Genomic DNA, 22,473 nt, shown 5'->3' with positions numbered 1-22,473 from the left:
TCAGAATTGATACCATGGTTGATTTACATGAAATGTTTCAAACTCCATCCGTATGGAGCTCCATCATGTGTAAACCACATGTTTCTTTGTAATCATCTGTCATATCACCGCAACACTCTCATGTCTACTGTACACCGATAAGAGGTGCTAGCTACCCTCCTCGACAAGCATGCATCTGGAGAGATCTTGTGCATTTGGAAGGGTGGCGTGGGTAAGATTGGTGTTGCAAGGAGGATGTCAAGGACAATGTGGGAGGGATCTGTCAATCCCTGACTTTATCCTATGAATGCGAGAATAATCCATGATGCCCATCCACACAGGGAAAGGTAGCCAGTCGTAATCATAAATTCTGCACTGTGAGCAATGCACTGGAAATATGTAGATAATCTAATTGCATCGATATAGGATGCTGTCTGGTATACTTCGATGTATATAGCTGAATGGACGTAATGCAGTCATCTATCTGCATTCACAATCTAGTAGGCTATATAGTACTTGCGAAGTAGTGGAGGGGTAATTTAGTGATGATGCACAAATTGGGAAGTATTCTACTGTCTTTGACTGGCGTTGAAATTATGTAACAACTGATATACTTTGATGAATATGACCAAATGGACATACTGCATAGTCGTCTATCTGCAGTCGCAATCCATTATATCTAGTATACGGTACTTGAAAAGTAGTGGAGGGGTGATTTGGCTGTGATACAGGAACTGGAAAGCATTCTGCTGTGTCTTTTCTGGCGCTGAAATTACGGAACAACTGGTAAAATTGCGCTATCAAGTGCAGTGCTTATTACAGTGCCGGCCGGAGTGTTCGTGCGGTTCTAGGCGCTATAGTCTGGAGCCGAGCGACCGCTACGGTCGCAGGTTCGAATCCTGCCTCGGACATGGATGTGTGTGATGTCCTTAGGTTAGTTAGGTTTAATTAGTTCTAAGTTCTAGGCGACTGATGACCTCGGAAGTTAAGTCACATATTGCTCAGAGCCATTTGAGCCAGCTTATTACACTACGTTGTCCCATATCAGTGGTGTCCTTCCCATCACGTTCGTCCACTGGTACACCGTTGATTACCACATAATGATTGACTGACACCAGTTGGTTGAAATGGAGGGAGCCTTGGCGGGACACTGGATATCTGCTACTTGACACAGTGGAGCATGCTATTAAATGAACTGGTCATCCCCTTCAGGCAGTTGTTTGGAAGCATTCCTCGATGTTGCAGACTCGTCCTGTTTCCATATGCTGCAATGCCCTCCACATGTCTTTTTCTTTTAATCAGTGAGATAACAGTACCTCTTTTTATTTCTACTACCACGCGCATGTTGTGAACAGCACCTTCCAGTGATGGTCAACACCAGAACAGTAATCATGTACATGACTGCAAAATGAGGAAACAATGCTCTTCAAAATAGAACATGAGACATCTGCTACCCCGTAGCTGTGGAAGATGAGATTTGTTGTATAGGTCATTACCTTCGGATAGCTGTTGGAAATACTCTATAATGCTGCAAACTCTTTACAGATTCCATATGTTGAGATGTCTTCCACATTTTTGTCAATGAGAAACATTGCCTCTGTGTTTTATTTTTACCAACCTGTGTAATGTGGGAGCTGCACAGTTTACGCCATGTTATGTTCAACTTTCTGTGAGAGCCAATGGATCGAAACATGTTAATGTTGGTTTAGCACCTGACACAGATCTCAAAGTCTCGGTAGAAAAACAAAGTGTATGACAGTGTACAAAGCTGTAGTCATACAGTGCTTGGATGTATTACAGCCAACAAAACAATGGATCAAACTATTTATGAAGGAACAATACAGGAACCACCTATTGTGACTGATAGTCTGTTGGATATGGTCTTCCTTCAGTACAGTCGACAAAACTTTACACAGATCTGGGCAAATGACTTTGAGCACTGACCACTTGCTCCAATGGAGTGATATGTGTACATGTAATGTGCTTGATGTCAACATGCAGATGGTATTTGTTTTCTGATATATCAGAAGAGAGAGGTGTGATAAATCTTATAGGAGGTTCTGACACAAGGAGTAGCAGTTAAAGTTTGGATGCAGATAGTTCTCTGAAAACTATGCCAATTTTGCTTATAAAACTAATAGAAATCATCTGTATCTGTTATCAGGGGATCATAACTGTTTTTATTATTATTGTCACGATTGTGTGTTTAAAAAAGAGGTGGGACCACAAGTCCTGTATTATTTCATACGTCATAACCTCTAATTATAAAATAGACATCACTTGAATTATAGCACATTGTGGAACCGAGAAATGATAGTGATTTTTTCCCGACGTATTACTAGATTGCGTGAAATGGGCTTGCAAAATTAGAATGCAAGAATCTACTATGTGATGGAAAATTTACAGACATGTCGGTAGAGGGGAATTATAGAGCAAAAATGTCAAATGTAAGCACACAGACGGTATTTGAATTTGATGTATTGGGAGAGAGAGGCGATAAAATCTTGTAGGAGGTTCTATTACAAGACAGGCTCTCATGATTCGTTTCATAAACGCCAGTGTGATACAGCATTGTGTTTGTAAAACGGGCTTGCTATAGTGTCCTCTTGAATTATAGCTCGTTGTTGTCAAATATAAAATATTTGTGGTTTTTTTTCGACATGGCGTGAAATATTGTAATCTGTAATGATATGCATGTGTCTGAAATGTCTGTAATGCACGTGTGCATGACAGTTTATTTACAGACACAGATCTGCATGCAAGAGACACTCTCAGGTCGTGTGATTTGTCCATCAAGCTAAAAGAAATTGCTTAACATAGATATTTTATCTTTGGAGTTTAAATTCTCGCTTTTTCTTCCCTTTGATGACAGTTTCGAAATAGCAGGGACATTCTGTGGTGATCTTCAGCTTTCGCACCAAAGTAGTGGAAGTTCTTTTTCTCAATTTTACGCTGAGTGGACTATCTGCAATCTTTTTGGACGGCGATTTTTCCCAGTGCATGTGTTGCACTATGATCTTTTCATTACGAGTGCTACTTTTATTTCTTCACAACAATTTCGATGTGTAATTAGAGCACCGAAGGGTTTTCCAACTGTTTCAGTACCGTTTATTGATTTCGATTATTTGGGCTGCAGGACGATTGTCAAGTGGATGTCTGTAGTGAACTTTGACGTCAAACAGTGATAGATACATTCCTCAGCTGTATGTTTACAGGTAATACACTTATTAAACTCCTCTCTGTCTGATACCAGCATCTCATCAGCTGAACATATTTCCCATCAAAAACATAGCACCTCTCACTCCACTCTTTTTTCCCACCAGTCTATAGGTGAAGGGTAGAGTATGTCTGCCACTAGCTTTGAGGTGTATTGTGAAATTTTTTCCCACCAGGATAACACCAGTTGTATGGCATCGTCAATTTTTGAGCTGCATTGCGATTTTAGCGCTATGCATATAGTTGTGTAATTAGGGCTAATCTTTGTGATTAATTATGTAATCAGGACCAATCATAACTTCAGCTTCCCAATCAAAAAAATAAAGTACACTAACCTAACCTTTGTCTTCTGCATTTGGACAGTTTCCATGTATTGTGGTGTACACTTGAGCTCTCTGTCCAGAAGAACAACGTTAGAGTTCCACAAAAGGCACCGCCATTTTTAATTTCCCTCCAATTTCCAGATAGGGGGTGGGGTGGGTTTGTTGGCACAGCTCTGGAACAAAGAAATTCCCACCAAAATTCGAAATTCTCGCCAAATTCGTTATTCCCGCAAATAGGGTAGGTGGGGAAGGAGGAGGGGTAAGGGTGAAACCCACGTGCTGGTTGAGAAAAACGCATGACATCATCTGGGGTGGGAGGGTGAGAGGGGGTAATTAATTGATCAATTTCATTAATTTGCATATCAATTCGATATCCAAATTGGGATAGGAGCCCCATTACACTACAAGTGTTACAAACTGGGCAGGGCGTTCAGCTAGGTATCCACTCTTAAATAATGCATGTAGCATCATCTTGGTGTAACAGGGTGATGAAAACTGATAGAAAGTGATGACATGCAGTCAAAAGCGAAACAGTTTGTCGTGGAGCTTATCTTGGAATTGCCTATCCTTCAAGTTGTAGCTGTAGACAGTGTGATAATATGTTTTGTAGGCATGGAAAAAACAAACATCCAGAAGCAGAATATTTCAGGCAATATGAATTATAATATAACACACTTTTCAGGAGGTGTAGTTTGCTCTAAAGGAGTCTGATTTTTATACAAGTGCATAAATCAGGAATCAAGCAAAAGCAAGTTACTTTGACCAGCTATTGCCCAAAGCAGTGCTCTTGCCTTAGTTGTAGTTCTTACGCCCATTTTCCCACTCTTGGTTGCTGTGACCTAAATATTCCATACTTCCCTCGCAAGATCACGTACACGAGAATGAATCGTAGCAGACAGAGCATCGCCAACTTCTTGCTGCATGATAAATAGCTTTCCAGCCAATTTATGACCCAGATTAACAGGTGGCATAATTGTATACAAATATGTTAAGGCACTGATGTTAGTTAATCTAGATACAACTCTCTAAGTACCTATAATTCCCAGACTTCCTTTCGTAAGCATTTCCTCTTCAAACCACAACTGGTCGGAATTGAAAACAAATTCCTTGCAAAACGATGGGATAAGTCTGTCTGTCTCATTTACAGATTTTTGGGCTGCTTCCGCATTTTGCTCTGCATCGTCAAATTGATTCTTTGTTTGAAATTTCGGTATCTTACGTCTTTCAATGCTGTAAAACTGTTTGAAGTTATGCAACCACTAACTGCTTCCCTTGAAATTACTGTAATCTATGTAGCACGCAATTTCATGTCCATAACATAGCAGGTCACAATCACGCGCATCCTGTAAACTATATTGAGCATCCTTGAAACGCATGAACACCAGTTTTTGTAACAAGTGCACGTTGTCCTCCCTCGAATATTTGTAGCTTTTCTTATGTACTGCATGGTCATATTACAGCGGACTTATTCGAAATATGTTCATAACTTTTTTTACTATGCTGCAGATAATCTTATTATTACCGTATTTTACTTTAATATCCACGCCTTGGACAACGATTGTCCTTTACTACGTCTAATTGAAGACAGGATTTGTGGTTCCCCGTGCGATAAGGATGATGAACTACGCACCTCGTCACCTGTTTCAGTACCACTTTCACTTGTTAAAGCACGTGTCGTCGTCATAGTACTCCTCATGTACATTGCCTGCAAAGTCGAGCGTATACGACACCACACATTCCACTGACTTATCTTGCGGAAACATTAATGTGTCACCTGCCATTTCTTTCCTACTCTGCTAAATTCCTTGTGTTCCTTTCTGGTGAAATGTCAACTCTGGCAACTGTTGTTGTAGGTTAATCAATGTTTGCTTTGTTTATCGTTGCCATTACTGTGCTTTGTTTCAACATCACTAGCACTGTAGCGTGTTACTCTTCAACTAAACTGTTAAACTGCGCTCTTCAGCCTCATGCTGTGCCCACCGTTTGATACCTTCAGCCCCACCACCTGATGCCTTTGAAGCCAACATCGACGTTCCACGGTAGACAATATGTGAGGTGTCGAATGTTGGGTAGAGAATATCTGAGGCGTCGAATGTTTTAAAGATCAGTGGCCTTTCGCGACCTCACACTTAAGGGGTTCCTTGTAAGCTGTCTAACAGTGCGTGGTGTTCATTGAATAATTGTTGTACAGTAGCCTTCATTTAATTTCATAATCTCTACTGCAGATAAGCACCACATTTAAGCAAGAATGTCTCTATAACGCGATGTCACGAAATTCAGTTGAACAGTACAGCACAAGAATGTTGTCAGCAGCGAATGAAGTTATTTCTCAATTTTTCCATAACCATAGCCAACAACGAGTTGTACGGGGCAGTGGTGCATGTATATGATCCAGTTAGATGTTTGTGTCTTGTAATGTGTAAAAACATTGTGAATAGAATGAAAAAATAACCGGCATTCGTAGTTTTTTGTACCTCAAACGAATGAAAACCGAACATAGAAAGTGAGGGGCTCGAAAAAATACTACCTGCTATGACATATCCCAAGAAAAGGTTGAGCCAAATTCATATATTTCTATTACAAATCCCAGTAATTGTACAGATGGAGAAAACACAGACCTAGCTAGTACCTCTACTGGCTTCAAATGCTTGGATGAAAAGAATAGCGGTGTGCTAGTCAGTGTTTCCCGTGTCGCCAATTACCTTTAAACAACGAGAACGCAGATTCCCAAAAGTAAAAGATTTTTTTGAATCGATCACAACCGTGACGAAATTATAATTTCAGCACTAACGTAGAATGTATAAACAGAACATTTCGATTGGATTGGCTGTCGTTATATCCTTGTTTGGCTTATTCTAAAGCAATTACGGGCGCGCTTTGTAAGCTGTGTGCTTTTCTGACAACATATAACTCACGGCAGTTACCATGGCGCATTCATAAGTCGCAGATGCAAGATGAAATTACATGATTCTAAGATTTTGAAGTGTGGGTATTGTGTGTGTGAATGCTGGCAGCAGACTTTTACGCATATGTTACCGTAACGATATCTGAGCCCAGACTTTCACATACCGGTAGTCGTTGCTCATTTACTTACCAGCCGCAGACTCCACTCAAAGACAGTAACGTGGAGATGTTAAGCATAGTGCAGGAGGTGGCAAATAGCGGCCCACAGCTCACATGCGGTCCACTAAGGGTTTTTGTGTGACCGCCAGGGCAATCCGAAAAGTCCGCCTTCAACCGAGATTTCCTTCACGTGCGTGGCCGTAGTGAAGTCACGAACCTCCGAAAAAACGTAAAATCAATGATGATTTTCATGTGTCTAATGAAGAACCGACCTTTTCTGAAATATAAAGTTAACTAAGGAATCTAGACATTTTAAAAGGTGTGGTTCTCGAGCTACAACAATTGCTCACCCCTGGTATAATGAGTTATTTGGTAATAAAGTAAAGTAATATTTGTATAGTAACTGCTGCAGGTGGATTATGCTGGGGTGGGAGTACTTTATAAAGACTGCCGTAAGAGCATTTTGTGATTTTGGAAACTACATAATGGTTTGAAAAACGGTTAGGGTAGACATCACTAATTTGAATGATCTATATGTCACCACAGTAATTTGGTTTAAAAAATATGCAGTAGTTTAGGAAAATACAAAAGATGACACCATTTGATACAACTGTGTTGGGAATAACCCACCTGATTCCGAAAAAAAAAAAACAGGATAACGAAAGTGTGTTGGTAAAATCTGGAATGTGACAGGCATAATGGTACAAATGGTGAAGGTAATTTTAGGTACACTAGTGTTCGAAATTTGATTACGGTTATTTCTTAAATTCACAGAAACTGAAATATGTTACTCTAAGATCGGAAAGCCACTCTTTATATAAGTGACGTCACTTTCTCAACTCGACATATTGACTAAGTCCAAGTCCCCTAAGTCATCCAGTAGTAAAGTTTTCCTTTGTCTGTAACTTGTAATGAACATGGTTTTCATTAAAAGTAATTATACTAATGAAATCAGGATATTGGAAATCTAAGCCCGAATAATGAATTTAAGTGAGGCAAAGCCTGATAAAAGTCTTAATAAATTCAGGTTCAAGTGCATAGTACACAAGTACGTTGTATATTCCTGAACGAAAAGTAAGAATAAAAAAATTAATTATTAATAGGGGTGCAGTATGGACAAATGGAAGGTTCCGGCTTGCTCTGTTTCAAGTGGTATATATTGTGAATTCACACAACCTATAATAAATTGTGGACATAAGTGTGCCACTAGAGAAATTGGGGCTCATATGCAGGGATAGAGATAGTCGTTTTTCCCTCGCTCTGTTTGTGAGTGGAACAAGAAAGGAAATGACTAGTAGTGGTACAAACCTTGCAATGGCTTGCAGAGAATGAATGTAGATGCAGATGTACATGTAGAGAATTTCACGACATGCTGGCTACAAATGCAGTTTGGCATGAGTGTTTAGACTGTTAATTGTGTTAAAGCAGATCATCAGACAGGGAACACTGATTATAAATGCAATTGAAGAGTCTGAAAATTAATTACTGCAGTTTGGTACATTATTTGATGTAAGTTTAGAACAAACTTTCACAACAGGAAGATCATCATCATCATCAAGCGTCAATCAAGCTACCAAAGGTAGAATACTGGTTGAGGAACTTCCACTACCAAGACAGCACAAGACACCTTGACTGAGGCACCATCAGAACCAGAAAAGTTACTACTACTTTGTGATCTAATGATTTTTCTGATCTCTGTCATAGATGAGAGTGTGCAAACACGAGTAGGTTTGTTGGATCTTCTTCAGACTGGAAATTTTTTATTTTCGTGTTTTCAGCTACTGTTAGCAGCCAATGATTTTTACTATCGTCTGGGAGTTCAGTATCACATACCTTCCTGGGTTTATTCATTTCATAACTAATAATGCTTCAGATTGTCCATACCTTGTTCATTGAATTTTGGATTTTTTGTGCATAGTATGTATTTTTTTCCCTTTTAGATGGCACACTGAAGAATTTTAAGATATGCTTATAGCACATTTTTAATTCGTGGTTAGAGCTAGTCCTTTGCATTAAAGAAAGCAATCTCTTCCTAACACAAGGTATTATGAACGCAGATGCCTGACATCCTTTTTCTTGGCCTTGACTGTAAATGTCCCTGTCCTATTGTAAAATAAAATGGGAAAGCAAATGTTATGAGAATATTTTTAGGAAAGCATAAATTTCTCAGCTAATTTGTGTCCTTGGCAAAGTACTTTCCATTTTTCATCGAGTAAACTGAAGCCAAATAGTGTAACCAAGTCAGTATTTATAATTATGTGAAATTTTTCCTTTTCCATTATTAGTTAAATGTGGTTGATGGGGATGCTCTATTGTTGTCATTTGACTATCATGGTTAGATAGACCATTTATTGAGGAGCTCACATTTATTTCAAGAAGCCAGATGGATTTAGAAATAAATTATTGTTATTGCACTATATCCTTCTGTTCTTGTTGAGAATGTAACTCAGGGGGTTAAATTGTATCTGGACATCAGTAACGCTAGGTACACTCAATCAGAACTATGAGAGATGAGATACATATTGAAATCTCCACAGACAAAAACTTCACAAATCTTAGTATCTCCTCTAACTGCTCAATGAAGCTTACAAATTTTCCTGTTGCTACCCTATAAACCATCAAGACAACTCTCCACAAGCCCAGCAACTTATGTGGAGAAACAATCTCTACCCGAAAATTTAAACTGCTGCAATATGATAAGTTTTATCCTGCCCATTGAGGAAGTGCCCTCCCCTGTTGACAAAGGTTTATTTCATGGATGGGGATGGTGGAGCATGGTACAGTGACAAGAATTACAGAGAATGTAAAATGAAGTTAAACTTTTTTATACACAGTACTTTATATGTGTTCTATATGACTCCCTCTCATCAAACAGACAATGTCTAAACAAAAATCCAATTTACGCCATATATTCTGAAGTATATGTGGGGTGACTGATGCAGGTACATCATAAATGTGGATTTTGAGGTCTGGAATTATTTTCAGCTAAGGAAGCACACTCACAAGTTTTTTTACATAACTCCATAAAACTAAAACTATGGATGTCATGTTCAGAAATACAGATGCCCAGAAGCAGAACACATCATTTTTTCCAGTATTATCCAATTGCTTGGAAGGTGTTAATTAAAAATGTGCTTTGTACTTTCCTTTTCCTGAACTACATTCAAATGAAAGACATGCTCTTACAATGTGTTTTTCTGATAAACATGGCCAGCCTGAACTTTTTCCTTTGCGCAAATGCCCATTTGTTCGAAGAGCCAATGCCACCTGCGCATGTTTTGACCATTTCATTGATTGTCTTGCTGATGAAACTCTGCAGTGTGGTGACAGAATGACAATTGTCAAATTCTAACATGCAGAATGCTTTTTTTTATGGAACAAGTCATTTTTGTTTGTGTCACAGAATTTTTCAAATATCGTAGCTGCATACTTGTTGGCTTCTGATACACTGTGCTTAATCTACAATTATGTCTGTCTGTCCAGTCTTGAATACCTGTCAAAGGGTTCACCTAACAATTTTCACAGAATTTATCTACTGTTCCATTTTCAGAAATTGCGTGGGAAAAATGTAAAGTTAAATCTTTCTTTGAGAACTCTTATTTTATTACAGTGGTCTATGTAGGTGGGCGTCAACAAAATATTTTCACATTTGGAGGAGAAAGTTAATGACTGAAATTCAGTGACTCGCTCCCATATAAAACGCTTTTTTTTTAATTGCCACACTAGCTTGCATATTATATCCATGACACTCCCTCCGGTATTTTGCAATAGTACCTAACGAGCTGCCCTTCTTTGAACTTGTTTGTTGTCCTCCGTCAATCCTATCTGGTAATACTGTAGTAGAGGACAGACGAGTGTAGTGTAGGCAGACTCTTTAGTGGAACTATTGCATCTCAATCAATCAATCAATCTCTTTATTCATCCGTTAACAATATAATCTGCTAAGGCATTGCAGCCATTGGTTTTCCTAACCCATAACATTATCTACGTGATTGTACCAATTTATGTTGTTTGTAATAGTAATCCTGAAGTATGTAGTTGAATTTACAGCTGTTGGATTTTAGTATTTATTATGTAATCAAAGTTTAATAGACTTCTTTTAATATTCAAATGGATGACCTCACACTCTTCATTATTTGGGGTCAATAGCCACTTTTTGCGCCATGCAGATATCTTGTCTAAATTGTTTTGCAATTGTTTTTCATCTTCTGATGGAATTATTAGATGGTTGATGACAGCATCATCTGTAAACAATGTAGGAAGGCTACTCAGATTGTCTCCTAAATGTAATGCTTTTTGGAGAATACCAGATGTCCCTTCTGTTTTTCTTGATCACTTTCTGTCAGTTACTACAAACTCTGATCTTCATGACAGAAAATCACAATGTAGTCACACAGCTGAGGCAATAATACTCCAATTTGATTAGAAGTCACTTGCTCATTAATCAAAATTTAGAACTTTCTTCCTCTGTAATTATTACCAAAGTATTGCTATGTATTAAACCGCTATAGCCATTTACTCACTATTTTGATTTTGAATTGCCCTGTACAATTTTTATTTATGAATCACTGAATTTGGAAATCTTTCTGCAATAAATACTGTCAGTATTTTTAGTTAATCATTTGGAACTACATCTATATGGATACTCTGCAAATCATATTTAAGTGCCTTCACAATAATCATCAAACCGTCTTCACAGTAATGTAATACAACAAATGAATAAATTTTATAGTGATGTTTTGCAAGCTATCAATCTGGCAATTAGAGATAATATGTGGATTACTCCATATTTTACCTGTGCTTGAAAGAATTTAGTAAATCTAGGAATCTAAGAGAATGGATTCTGTATGCTAACCGAACACCACATCATAGATCCTCTACAATGAGTATTTCACTGTTTCACTTCTCTGTTAAATTTTTCTTTTTTCACAGACACCAAAACTAAACTTTTGTTGAGAAAAGCAATAAAGACTGGAGATGAATTGTTGCATTTCAAAACTGAATGCTAAATGGCACTAACAAGAATCCAGTACAGTGTTAAATTTGAACTTTGAAGCATACCAGTAGGATGGAATTTCTTTCTTTATTTTCAGTCTACAGTCACAAAATGTTGCCTTTATACCAGTGATGTCATTCAAAAATGACCCTCCTCTAATGTATTAGAGAAAAGAGAAAAACTGAAGATTTGGACATAGTGTGCATTGCAGAAATGCAAAAGGTTAACTGATATACATAGCACATTTTTAATAAATATGAAGACTGAGGCTAAAATAACATTGTCATAAATACTGGGTGATCAAAAAGTCAGTATAAATTTGAAAACTGAATAAATCATGGAATAATGCAGATATAGAGGTACAAATTGACACACATGCTTGGAATGACATGGGGTTTTATTAAAACCAAAAAAACACAAACATTCAAAAAATATCTGACACATGGCGCTTCATCTGATCAGAATAGCAATAATTATCATAACAAAGTAAGACAAAGCAAAGGTGATGTTCTTTACAGGAAATGCTCAATATGTCCACCATCATTCGTCAACAATAGCTATAGTCGAGGAATAGTGTTGTGAACAGCACTGTAAAGCATGTTCAGAGCTATGGTGAGGCATTGGCGTCGGATGTTGTCTTTCAGCATCCCTAGAGATGTTGGTCGATCACGATACACTTGCGACTTCAGGTAACCCCAAAGCGAATAATCGCAAGGACTGAGGTCTGGGGACCTGGGAGGCTAAGCATGACGAAAGTGGCGGCTGAGCACACGATCATCACCTAACGACGCGCGCAAGAAATCTTTCACGGGTCTAGCAGTATGGGATGGAGCGCCATTCTGCATAAACATCGTACGTTCCAGCAGGTGTTTATCAGCCAGGCTGGGGATGATGCAATTCTGTAACATATCAGCGTACCTCTCACACGTCACGGTAGCAGTTTTGCTGTCCAGCGCCATTTGTCGGACATTTTGTGAACTTCGTTTTTTTTTTTTTTTTTTTTTTTTTTTTGTTCTAATAAGACCCCATATCATTCCAAGCATGTGTGTCAATTTTTACCTCTCTATCTACATTATTCCGTGGTTTATTAAGTTTTCAAATTTATATTGACTTTTTGATCACCCTGTATATGCAGACCACCCATGAATCGACGAAAAACTTGACAAATATGATGTAGCCAAATCCACAGTATAAAATTAAGTATGATCCGGACTCAGTGGCTAAACACAACAGATGCTGCCTATTTAGCTTTGTACATTCTTTATGATGCTGTGGTTTTGGGCCAATTATGGACAGGGTGTATACGACCCGAGAAAACCGGGAGATCTGGGACAAACCCGGGAATTTTTTCATCCCACAGAAAACAGGGAAAAACATGGGAATTTTTTAGAACTCCGGGAATTTTTCATTGTTTTAGTTTTCAGTTAAATTTTCGTAATTTTGGCCTGTAAGAACCAATATTCTAACAAAGGGTATTACGGTATGCCGGTACTGCAGAATAATACTGCAGCAATAAGACATGAACGAGAGGGAAAAAAAGAAAACTTAAGTTACAAAGGAAGTGCGCCATATACAACAACAAAACACAGTGCTCATACAAACGCCTGCCAACAGCAAAGTGTGTCAAAGGCATTAGGAAGACTATGCAATGCTTCAGAACAATAAATTACCTCCGAGGAGCTCGACGTCACAACTGTTTACATTAAATTCCTTTGCGCAGTTGCGAGCGGACTCTTGCGCATGCGCTGTTGAGTCGCGTATGTGTAGTACCTTCTCCCGCTTCTGGCTGAGGAAGTGTGGTTTTTAGCTGTATAAGCAGTAGCATCAAGCAGCCAGATGCTACGGAAAAATTTTACTGGCGCACCCAAGCTTCCAGATTCACTCATGCGCAACAGGCCCCGATCTAGGGCGCGGTAGAGGGACGGGAGTGGAGGGGGGGGGGGGGAGGGGGGTGGCAAACCGGGGTGTCTGCCCAGGCGGCAATTTCGAGGTTGGAGGGGAGGGGGCGGGGGAGCCAAATTCTTGAGGAAAAAACCTTGTTTCACAAAGCGACAAGCATCCAGCGCACGTTGGTCTATCGATTAGTCATATGATTTTGAAACACATCCCTGTTGATTTTTGAACACATTCTAAGTTGATTTCTGAATGAATCATAAGCTGATTTTTAAATGCGTGCATAGTGTACGTGATGTGTCTGCCAAGGGAATCCCCGTCGCATCTAGAAGTAAACTTCCCTGCAGACAAAAGGGGACGGGGCCATACGAGTTGGGCGGAATAAAGCCGAACGGCTGAATGACAATGTTTGTTTGTGTGGTTGACTGGGTTTGCAAATGATCAGCGTTGTTATAATTACTAGTGATAACCATAGATTCAGACTACCTGAGTGGAAATGAACGACTAACAGGTAAGAAAGATTACTTGTTACCTTCTCGGTGTATCCAAGAAAACGAAATTTTGATAGAAAGTTATTGACCAGACCTCTACACTAGTAAGGACCAGTTGTACAGTCCCCAGCCAGTAGGCCTTAAGTTCTATTCTGTGAGTAGCGCGGAAAACGCGTTGTGCGAACACGTAATAATGCCTAATCGGAGAACAAACGCGGAATAACCGGAGATTGTAGCAGGGTTATTGAAGTTAACGGGACAATAAGTTTTGACACAGGAAAGAATATTAACAGTATTACTGATTAGACAAGATTGTTTGTTAGAACGAGGAAGGAGAGGCTGAGTAGCTGGTGCGTATGAATGAAATGTGAAACTATTTCCTAAGATAAAGCTTTTTACTTCTGGTAGGCCTAATAGGCATTTGATAGTGGTTCTTCGTGAATTATATTCTGTCGTGTCGTAAAAATGACCATTTGCTCCAAAGCAGTCTCGTTTATTTGAGGTGTATTACAATTGCTGCAATATTAGACAGGCCTATTTCGCATTATCTAGCAGACAGTGACAAAATACACGTAATCAGCTCCAGAAACAACAGTAGTCTTTGGTACTATTTGTATTAACAGTTTTTTTCAGTATTAGACAACGACATTTCGTTTTTTTTCAAGTAGCAGAAGGTTTGACGAACTTCGATTAGGTAAGAGATTCTTTCGCAGAAAGGAAACCACGCCATGTAAAGCCGTAGCACGATTAGAGAGTAAAAAACGTTAGAACTTCAGGATTGGAGAAATGTGTACTGTGTCTTACTTGTCTCTAGTCTTTACTAGTTTATGTTTCCTATATTTAATTTTATGTCATACAAAATAGCAAGCTATTAGTTAATAGGCAATAAAGAGTGCAAATTTTCTGAAGAGTTCGTGTTCTCCTGGTTACAAATAATAATCCCATCCAGTTTCAATTGCGAGTGTTTTTCTTTTTCTTTTTTTTTTAGCACTTTTACACACTAAAGACCAAATAACATGTCTTACATTTTCTCGAAGATACATGTTTTATCTATCATACTCTGCAGAAAGATATGCGCTACAAAACGAACATTTTTTGAAAAGCCGATTTAATTTTTAGCGGCCTACCCTAAACGCCGGAGGGTTGGGGGAGGGGAGGGGGTAGCGCCACTATCTAGTATTGACCTGGTTCGGAAATGTCGTAGATCCGTGACAGAGGACTCTTGAGTTGTAGTGGGGGGGGGGGGGGGGGGGGGAGGGTAGTCTCCACGTGACCCGTGTTTACGTTTAATGATTTTGCTGTTTCTTCGTTTATTGCTCTCACGTCAAATGAAAACAAAACGAATTTATGCGGCCGGGAGCTATCAAGCGAATTTAAAACACACTCACATAATCACGGAAGGCTAAAATAAGTTATTAGTTTCAGATTTTATTTCCACCTTTCTAACAGTCAAGCATTAGTCGCCTTGCAGAACAATGAAGTTATTTTTGGCGGTTTGCTAAAGAAATTTGGCTTTTATTACTCTTTTCCCCTGAGGCAATCCATTTATTTGAAACGAAGTGTTTAATTCCCAACTACTGGGTGCTTTCAACTGTTTGCTGCATTTCAAGTGCACGTTTTCATCTTCTAGAACGTATGGCATTATGCCATAATAAAGCATCAAACACGAGATAATATAGTACTGGTACTCCAAGATAATTTACATCCGAATGTGCACTTTAAGCTAAATTATGCATTTTAGTATGGTTCACGAAATTCCGATGCTCTTGGATTATCCTCTGATGTCTTGTTTCTTTTATGACGTAATGTAAGATCCTTTCATGTTTATGAAACTGATGAATTTTTAAGGGAGGCAAAGAATATGGTATGACTACATTTTGTGATCAGTTTTTATATGCTTCTATATATGAGTAAGTCTGTAATTGGCCAAATTTACTATGCAATATCAATTTGTACCAGAAGTTTCTCTGTTTTGTATTTGTGTGAAGGTACCATAATTATTTGTGTAATATTTATATTGTGTAATATTTTTCTTGTTTTTGTAATTATTTGTGTAACATTTATACTGTGTAATATTGACGTAATGCCTCAGATGATCTCTGAGGTCTCTACAACAATAAAAATCAATCAATCGTACGGGCTACCTGCGTCATCGTAGCTGCGCAAGTGCAGTGGCGCCTGTTAGCAAACAGGTGCCTATCTGGCACTCCCTGGCACCTGATGAAACCATGGATGTAGAAAATTTTTACCTCCATGGATGAAACGAACTAATTTCTAACATGTCGCCGGGAAATTTTGAGAATGGCGGTTCCAAAAGCGTTACTTTCAAAGTAAATTTCCTTTTACACAAGATGAACTGTGTGCGAGAATGCATGATGAATTTCTTAAAATCACAGAGCGTTTGACTGTCATTTAAAAACCAACCCTGTGAGGGTGATCATTTGAAGAATTTCTAGCCCAGATGATCAGACATTTATGTCGTTATTAAAAATTTTACTGTCACATTTGTGTGATGTATCTTAAAGTGTAACACGCCCAAAAATGATCAACATTATATATGAAAGTTCAAATTCTCTTGCAGCCGATTAATCTTCGAGACCAATATTACATTTGATTTGATTTGATTTTTTATTGGTCCAGTTTTATCATATAGCACAAATTGTACAATTGATATTGGACAGGTCAAACATAAGTTACAATAATACATACTATTAGCAATTAAAATTAGGTACCTACTACAATTAATTTTGTTACTTATTCAGAAATTCTCTGACAGAATAGGAACAGTGCTTTATTAGAAATGCCTTTAGTTTAGCTTTAAATAATGGATGAGTAGTATTTTTTATTTCCTCTGGTATCTTATTGTGTAGTATTACACCAATGTTAATTATGCTCCTCTGATAGGTGGTTGTTCTGTGATATTTTTGATGTATATTTGTGTACACTTTTGTTCTGTAGCAGTTTGCCTGTTTTCAGGAGGTAGTTCCTAGTGAACAAGATAGTTTCATAAATGAATAAACTTGGAACATTTAGAACACCAAGCTCAGTAAAATGGGATTTACAGGACTCCATCTCTTTAAGGCCACAAATTATTCTTAAAGCTCTTTTTTTGCATTCTAAAAACCTTTACACTATGAGTTGAGTATCCCCAGAAAATGATCCCATATCGGATTAATGAGTGGAACTGTGCATAGTATGCCTGCAGTACTGTTGTTTTGCTTGTTGTTGCCTTTAAAATTCTTAGGCCATAGCACACAGAACGTAGTTTTCTACACAAGTTATTTATATGTGTGTCCCACTTTAAGTCTTGCTGAACCCAAAGACCCACGAATTTTGTGACACTTACATTTTCTAGGGGATCATTTTTTAATTGGGCTTGAAGAGACATTTGATTAGTTGGAGGAATTAAATGAAAATCGACACACACAGTTTTTTCAGTATTTATAATGAGTTTGTTTTTTTGTGAACCACTCAGAGAGTCTTTTCATAGAACTTTCTGCTGTGGACCACAAAGTTTCTGGACTGGATCCAGTGAGCAATATGCTGGTGTCATCAGCAAACAGGATAGTTTTTGTGGGACTCATATATTCAACTAAGTCGTCCACATAAATCAAGAAGAGTAGTGGACCTAGGATTGAGCCCTGTGGTCACCATATTTTATTGGTAATTCCCTAGAAAGAAAGGAGTTTTTTCTTGTTTTATTCATTTTGTTGAATTCATACTGAAATGATACTTTCTGCCTGCGGTTTTTTTAGGTATGAACACAACCAGCTATGTGCTACACCTCTTACTCCTCGTCCTGCAGCTAATTTATGTTGATCAAGGGATTTTAAAATTCGAAAATTGCTGTCTGTGTAGATTTAGACTTTCTAAAACCATGTTGTTGTACTGTAAGAGGTGCATATTTATTTATGAAACTTAAAAGCCTGTCATAGAAGAGTTTTTCTAGAATGTTTGAGAAGGAACTTAACTGTGACACGGGTCGGTAGTTTGATATTTTTTCAGAAGAACCTTTTTTTAGCAGTGGTGAAACTTTTGCTATTTTAAAAAATATCTGGGAATACACCAGTTTTTAAAGAGAGGTTGAAAATTTTTGCCAAGGGGTTTGCTATGTGGTGAGCACATGCTTTTAATATGAAATCAGGTACTTCATCAAGACCACTTGACATTTTATTGCTTAATGATTTAATTTTACTTATAATTTCATTGGGGTTTGTTTCATACACATACATAGAAGCATTGAAGGTCACTGACTTGCTGGAGAAACTTGGGACTGGTCCTTGACAGTGTACTTGAATGAGGTCTTCAGCTAGTGAGGTGAAGTATTCATTGAATTTTTCCACAACTGAATTTGGGTCTGTGACTTTTGAGCCTTCTAGTGTTAATAATACATTCTTTTTCTTTGGCACTGAACTACAAGTTTCTTTCTTTATAACTCTCCACGCGGATCTCATTTTGTTAGATGAGTTTCTTATCAAATTGTCATTCCACATAATTTTTGCCTCTTTGACTACTCTACCATAGATTCTTTTGTAGGCTTTTGAATAATCTGCGAATTCTTGGCTTACTCTATATGTCTTACAGAATTCTTGGCTTACTCTATATGTCTTACAAGAGTACTGCAGAAATCTGTTTCTCTCACTGGAAATTTTTATGCCTTTAGTTACCCATTGCTTATTATTGTTAGGTTTTACTGTTTTTACTACTTTTGGAAATGCTACATTAAAATAGTGTACAAAGATGCTCTGAAAACTCATGTACATGCTATCAACATTGTTCTGAGTGGCGATGCTTTCCCAGTTTTCCTTCGCCAGTAAGAGATTAAAAATTCTAATGATATCTTCAGAAAAGGTTCTTTTTTCAACTACTTTTCCGGAACTGATACTACTTGTTGGCATTTCTAAACACAGCAGCTGTGCCTCATGATCACTATAACCCATGCTCAGTACTCTGCTTGTGAATCTGTAAGTTGTTTCTGAGATGAATGGAATTTGTGCATTCTGTTAATCTTGTTGGACAGTATATTGTGGGGATCATATTGAATGTGTTGGTCATATTTATCAAAGCATCTCTGCTGCTGCTGTCTTTTCAAAAATCAATATTGAAATCCCCACAAAGCACTATCTTCATATTTAGTGTACTGATCTTGTTCAACAGAACCTCTATTTTATTCATGAAGACTGACAGGTTTCCACTTGGTGCTCTGTATATGTTAATAACTATGAAATTAAGCTCTGGCAGTTTTGTAATGGAAAGCTCAAAGTCTTTTTCAGTTGAGTCAATATAACTTTTACTGACATCACAGAACTTTATTTGTTCTTTCACAAAGATAGCAGAGCCACCATGTTTGGAAAACTCTCGGCTAAAATGACTTGCTAATCTATATCCTGAGATTGAGGTTAATTTTACTTCGTCATTTCGTAGCCAATGTTCAGTAATGCAAATTATATCTATGTTTAGTGCATACTGGAGTAGTGCTTCCAACATGGAAATTTTATTTGTGAGTGACTGAACGTTATGGTGTAGTATAGCAAAATCTGGGTACTTAGTAACTTTAGTTGAAACGGTTTCTGATTCTTTATCTAATGGCATTTCTAATACAGCACTTACCCTAAAAAAGTTTCTGTATGTTTCTTGTGTGTGGCTTCTTTTCTCTGGTGGCAATCAGCAGGTGAGTTAACTTCTGGAGCTTGTATAAGTTTTGCTTCATCCACATCTCTCCTCTTCGGTTTAAACCATTTCGTAATTTTCGTTTGGCTCACGACTTGATTGATTGTTTTTTGCCTAATCGGTTTGAACCACTTGGTAATTCGCGTTTGGCTGATGGCACAGCGTGGAACTCGTCTAAAACACTTCTTAATCTCCGTTTGTTTGTCACTTATATTTTTTTCTTCACTCTTCTTCGAAATGCGAGTACATATTTTTTCGGCTAGTAATTTCTTTCCTGGCGTATTTAAATGAAGTCCATGGACTGTATGGAACCTTCGCTCCAATCTGTTTATGTCTACAATATCGACATTCTTAAAGTTAGTGCATATTTCAGTGATACACTCGTTTGCAACATTAATTTCGCGGTTCACACACAACCAGGGTGGTAAATCATGACGATGCGGGATATTCACAATGAGTACATTTGTGTGGGTTAAATTATTTAAACATTTCCTCATTTCTGTAATCACCTTGTGTGTCTCGTTTCTATAGACGTCGTTTGATCCTCCTATTAACACAGCGAAATCGTCTTTATTCAAACTAGCTACGACAGTTGACGTTGTAAGGTCCGTTATTTCACTCAATGGAGCCCCTGGCTTTATGAAACCAGATGCCTTGAAACTACATGTTCTCATCAACACTGCGGAAATTTCACGGCCGCGACTATCACCTAACACACAGATTGTTATGTGTTTCGCACTTTTTGTAACCGGAGGATTTAAGATTCTTCTTCTCACCTGACTGGTGTTGTTTTTTTGCCGAACGTGTTCTAAATGTTCTTCAGTTTGCAGTTTCGCTGGAGATAACTTTTTTAACGTAGTTTCCTTTGTTGCATTGTAGTCTGTGGTAGTGTAGGTGGGCGCACTTATTTTCGGAGTTTTTAGAATATCTCCTGACGCAGTATTTTCACTGTTTGACCTACTTACAACGAGCAACGGTTTTTCCTACTTTTTTTCCAATTTTTCAACCCTTTCCGACGTGTTCACTGAATCCACGGCAGAAAGCACTTCAAAAGAGTTTTTTTGCACTAAATTTTCACTGTCTTTCACATCTTTTACCTTATGAGTACAACTTCCTTCAGTCATTCTCTTCCATTTTTCCGAGACCGAGTCTTCTTTCTTCATTAGCGTCTCACGTTTTTCAGATTTTAGTTTACTTATTTCCACCTTTTGAGCGTCTATTGTAAACTGTAGGCTGGATATCCGTTCGTTCAGCTTCTGTATTTCAGTCTTACAAGTTGCACACGTTTTCCTTTTACTACCGAAATTTACGTTTTTTCGTGGAGGCACATTATACACTTTCAACTTGGCCACCATCTTACATGTGAAAGCTTTGCCTCTCTTGTAGCGACACTATGTATATTAATTTAAACCATTAACTTTTCCTGCTTGTGTGGTCGCGCTACTGAACAGTGATGTTGCTATTGTCTGACATCATCAGGTGTCCTATGCTCTGAATATCCGCCGTCATCGGCTGGCGAGATCGCGTGATGACTGGCTTACAAAAGTGCACGGCAATCTCGATTTCAATGCTTCGGAAAGTAACATGCGGCGTTTGGTGGAATCCGAATTTATACTTTCGTTATACGAAAATGTGCTGCATAAATGTTGCTACACACCACAGATATTTCCAAAATGTTTTTTTTTCCCGTTTATAAGACCATAACGGTTCAATAGATTGATAATTTTTACTGTTCCGAAGAAGAGTAAACTGTCACTTAACACGGGAAAAGGATATTTTCACCAGGGAGAAAGTGTATTTTTAACCGGGTAATCCAGGGAAAATCTGGGAATTTTTTTTCCACGTCCGTGTATATACCCTGATGAATTTTGTTTGTAAATTATTCCATATGTCTGTATTCAAGCACATCTTTTTCATTTACAGACTTTGTATTTAAGTTAATTTTTCGTATTTCTGTGATAAGACAGTGCTGTCCTCCTCTTCATTTGTTTTTTCTCTATTACCATTAATATCACTGTCCTGATCTGCATTGGTTTTTCTTTATAACCACTACCATCTGAGGATGGTCATTACACCTGAAATCGATAGTCTCAGGACAATATTTTTGTGATCATAGACTGGAAATAAAGGGAAAAAAATCCTATATCCATTGATCATCATTTATATAAAAATGACAATGTAACGATTTGTATAGCTTATAGAATGACCAGTAGCAGTGTCTGGAACATGATTTTTAGGGGTTTATGACTAAATGGAGACCCGCTTGTCCATTAAATACACTCACTTGTGGAACACTTATGTGTTCTATACACTTGCTAGAAGTTCCTCCAATCAACTGTTATTTCAACCATTTGGGATCTGTGTTTGAACTAAATTCATGGATCTTTCTAAATTGCACATAATGTGAAGCTCGTGTGAAAGCATCATTTTTGGCACACTACATATGGATTGATCAAACACTTACTCTTTTGTTTGTTGCTGCCAAGCTACAATCATTTAGAATTTCAATACTAATATTACGTTTGTGTATAATGCACTGATACAAATGCTTGTAAAAGTTATTTGTTATCCATGAGACTGAGTGAGTGTTCACCTTCAGACTTTTCATCATTTTTTAGGAAACTGCTACTATGTACCTGTCATTGTGTTCACAGTTCGTCGGCAGTTGCTGTGTAGCACAGAAGGTCCTGCGCTGGGATGTGGGCAATTTCATAACTGCCAACATGGGCTACGGCTTTGGTCTCATGCTGGCTGTGCTCATCTCAGGACCATCTGGTGAGCACCTGCTGCCTGCCTAGGCTTTGCACCCTACTTCTTGCTCTGTCATCTTGGAACCAAGAAT

General features: G+C 38.1%; 1 protein-coding gene across 1 annotated transcript in view; it reads left to right on the top strand.

Moving 5' to 3' along the window:
- LOC124613074 (aquaporin-9-like) overlaps positions 1-22,473 on the top strand; it is a 253,864-nt gene that overhangs the window by 71,000 nt on the left and 160,391 nt on the right. Inside the window, exon 2 of the mRNA XM_047141659.1 lies at positions 22,286-22,406. Within this exon, the coding sequence (XP_046997615.1) occupies positions 22,286-22,406 (121 nt within the window). The remainder of the gene's footprint in view (positions 1-22,285; positions 22,407-22,473) is intronic.

The sequence above is a fragment of the Schistocerca americana genome, chromosome 4 (assembly GCF_021461395.2).
Source record: "Schistocerca americana isolate TAMUIC-IGC-003095 chromosome 4, iqSchAmer2.1, whole genome shotgun sequence".
Lineage (NCBI taxonomy): Eukaryota > Metazoa > Arthropoda > Insecta > Orthoptera > Acrididae > Schistocerca > Schistocerca americana.
Note: the sequence above shows the minus strand (reverse complement) of the source record. Positions and strands in the feature narration are given on the sequence as shown.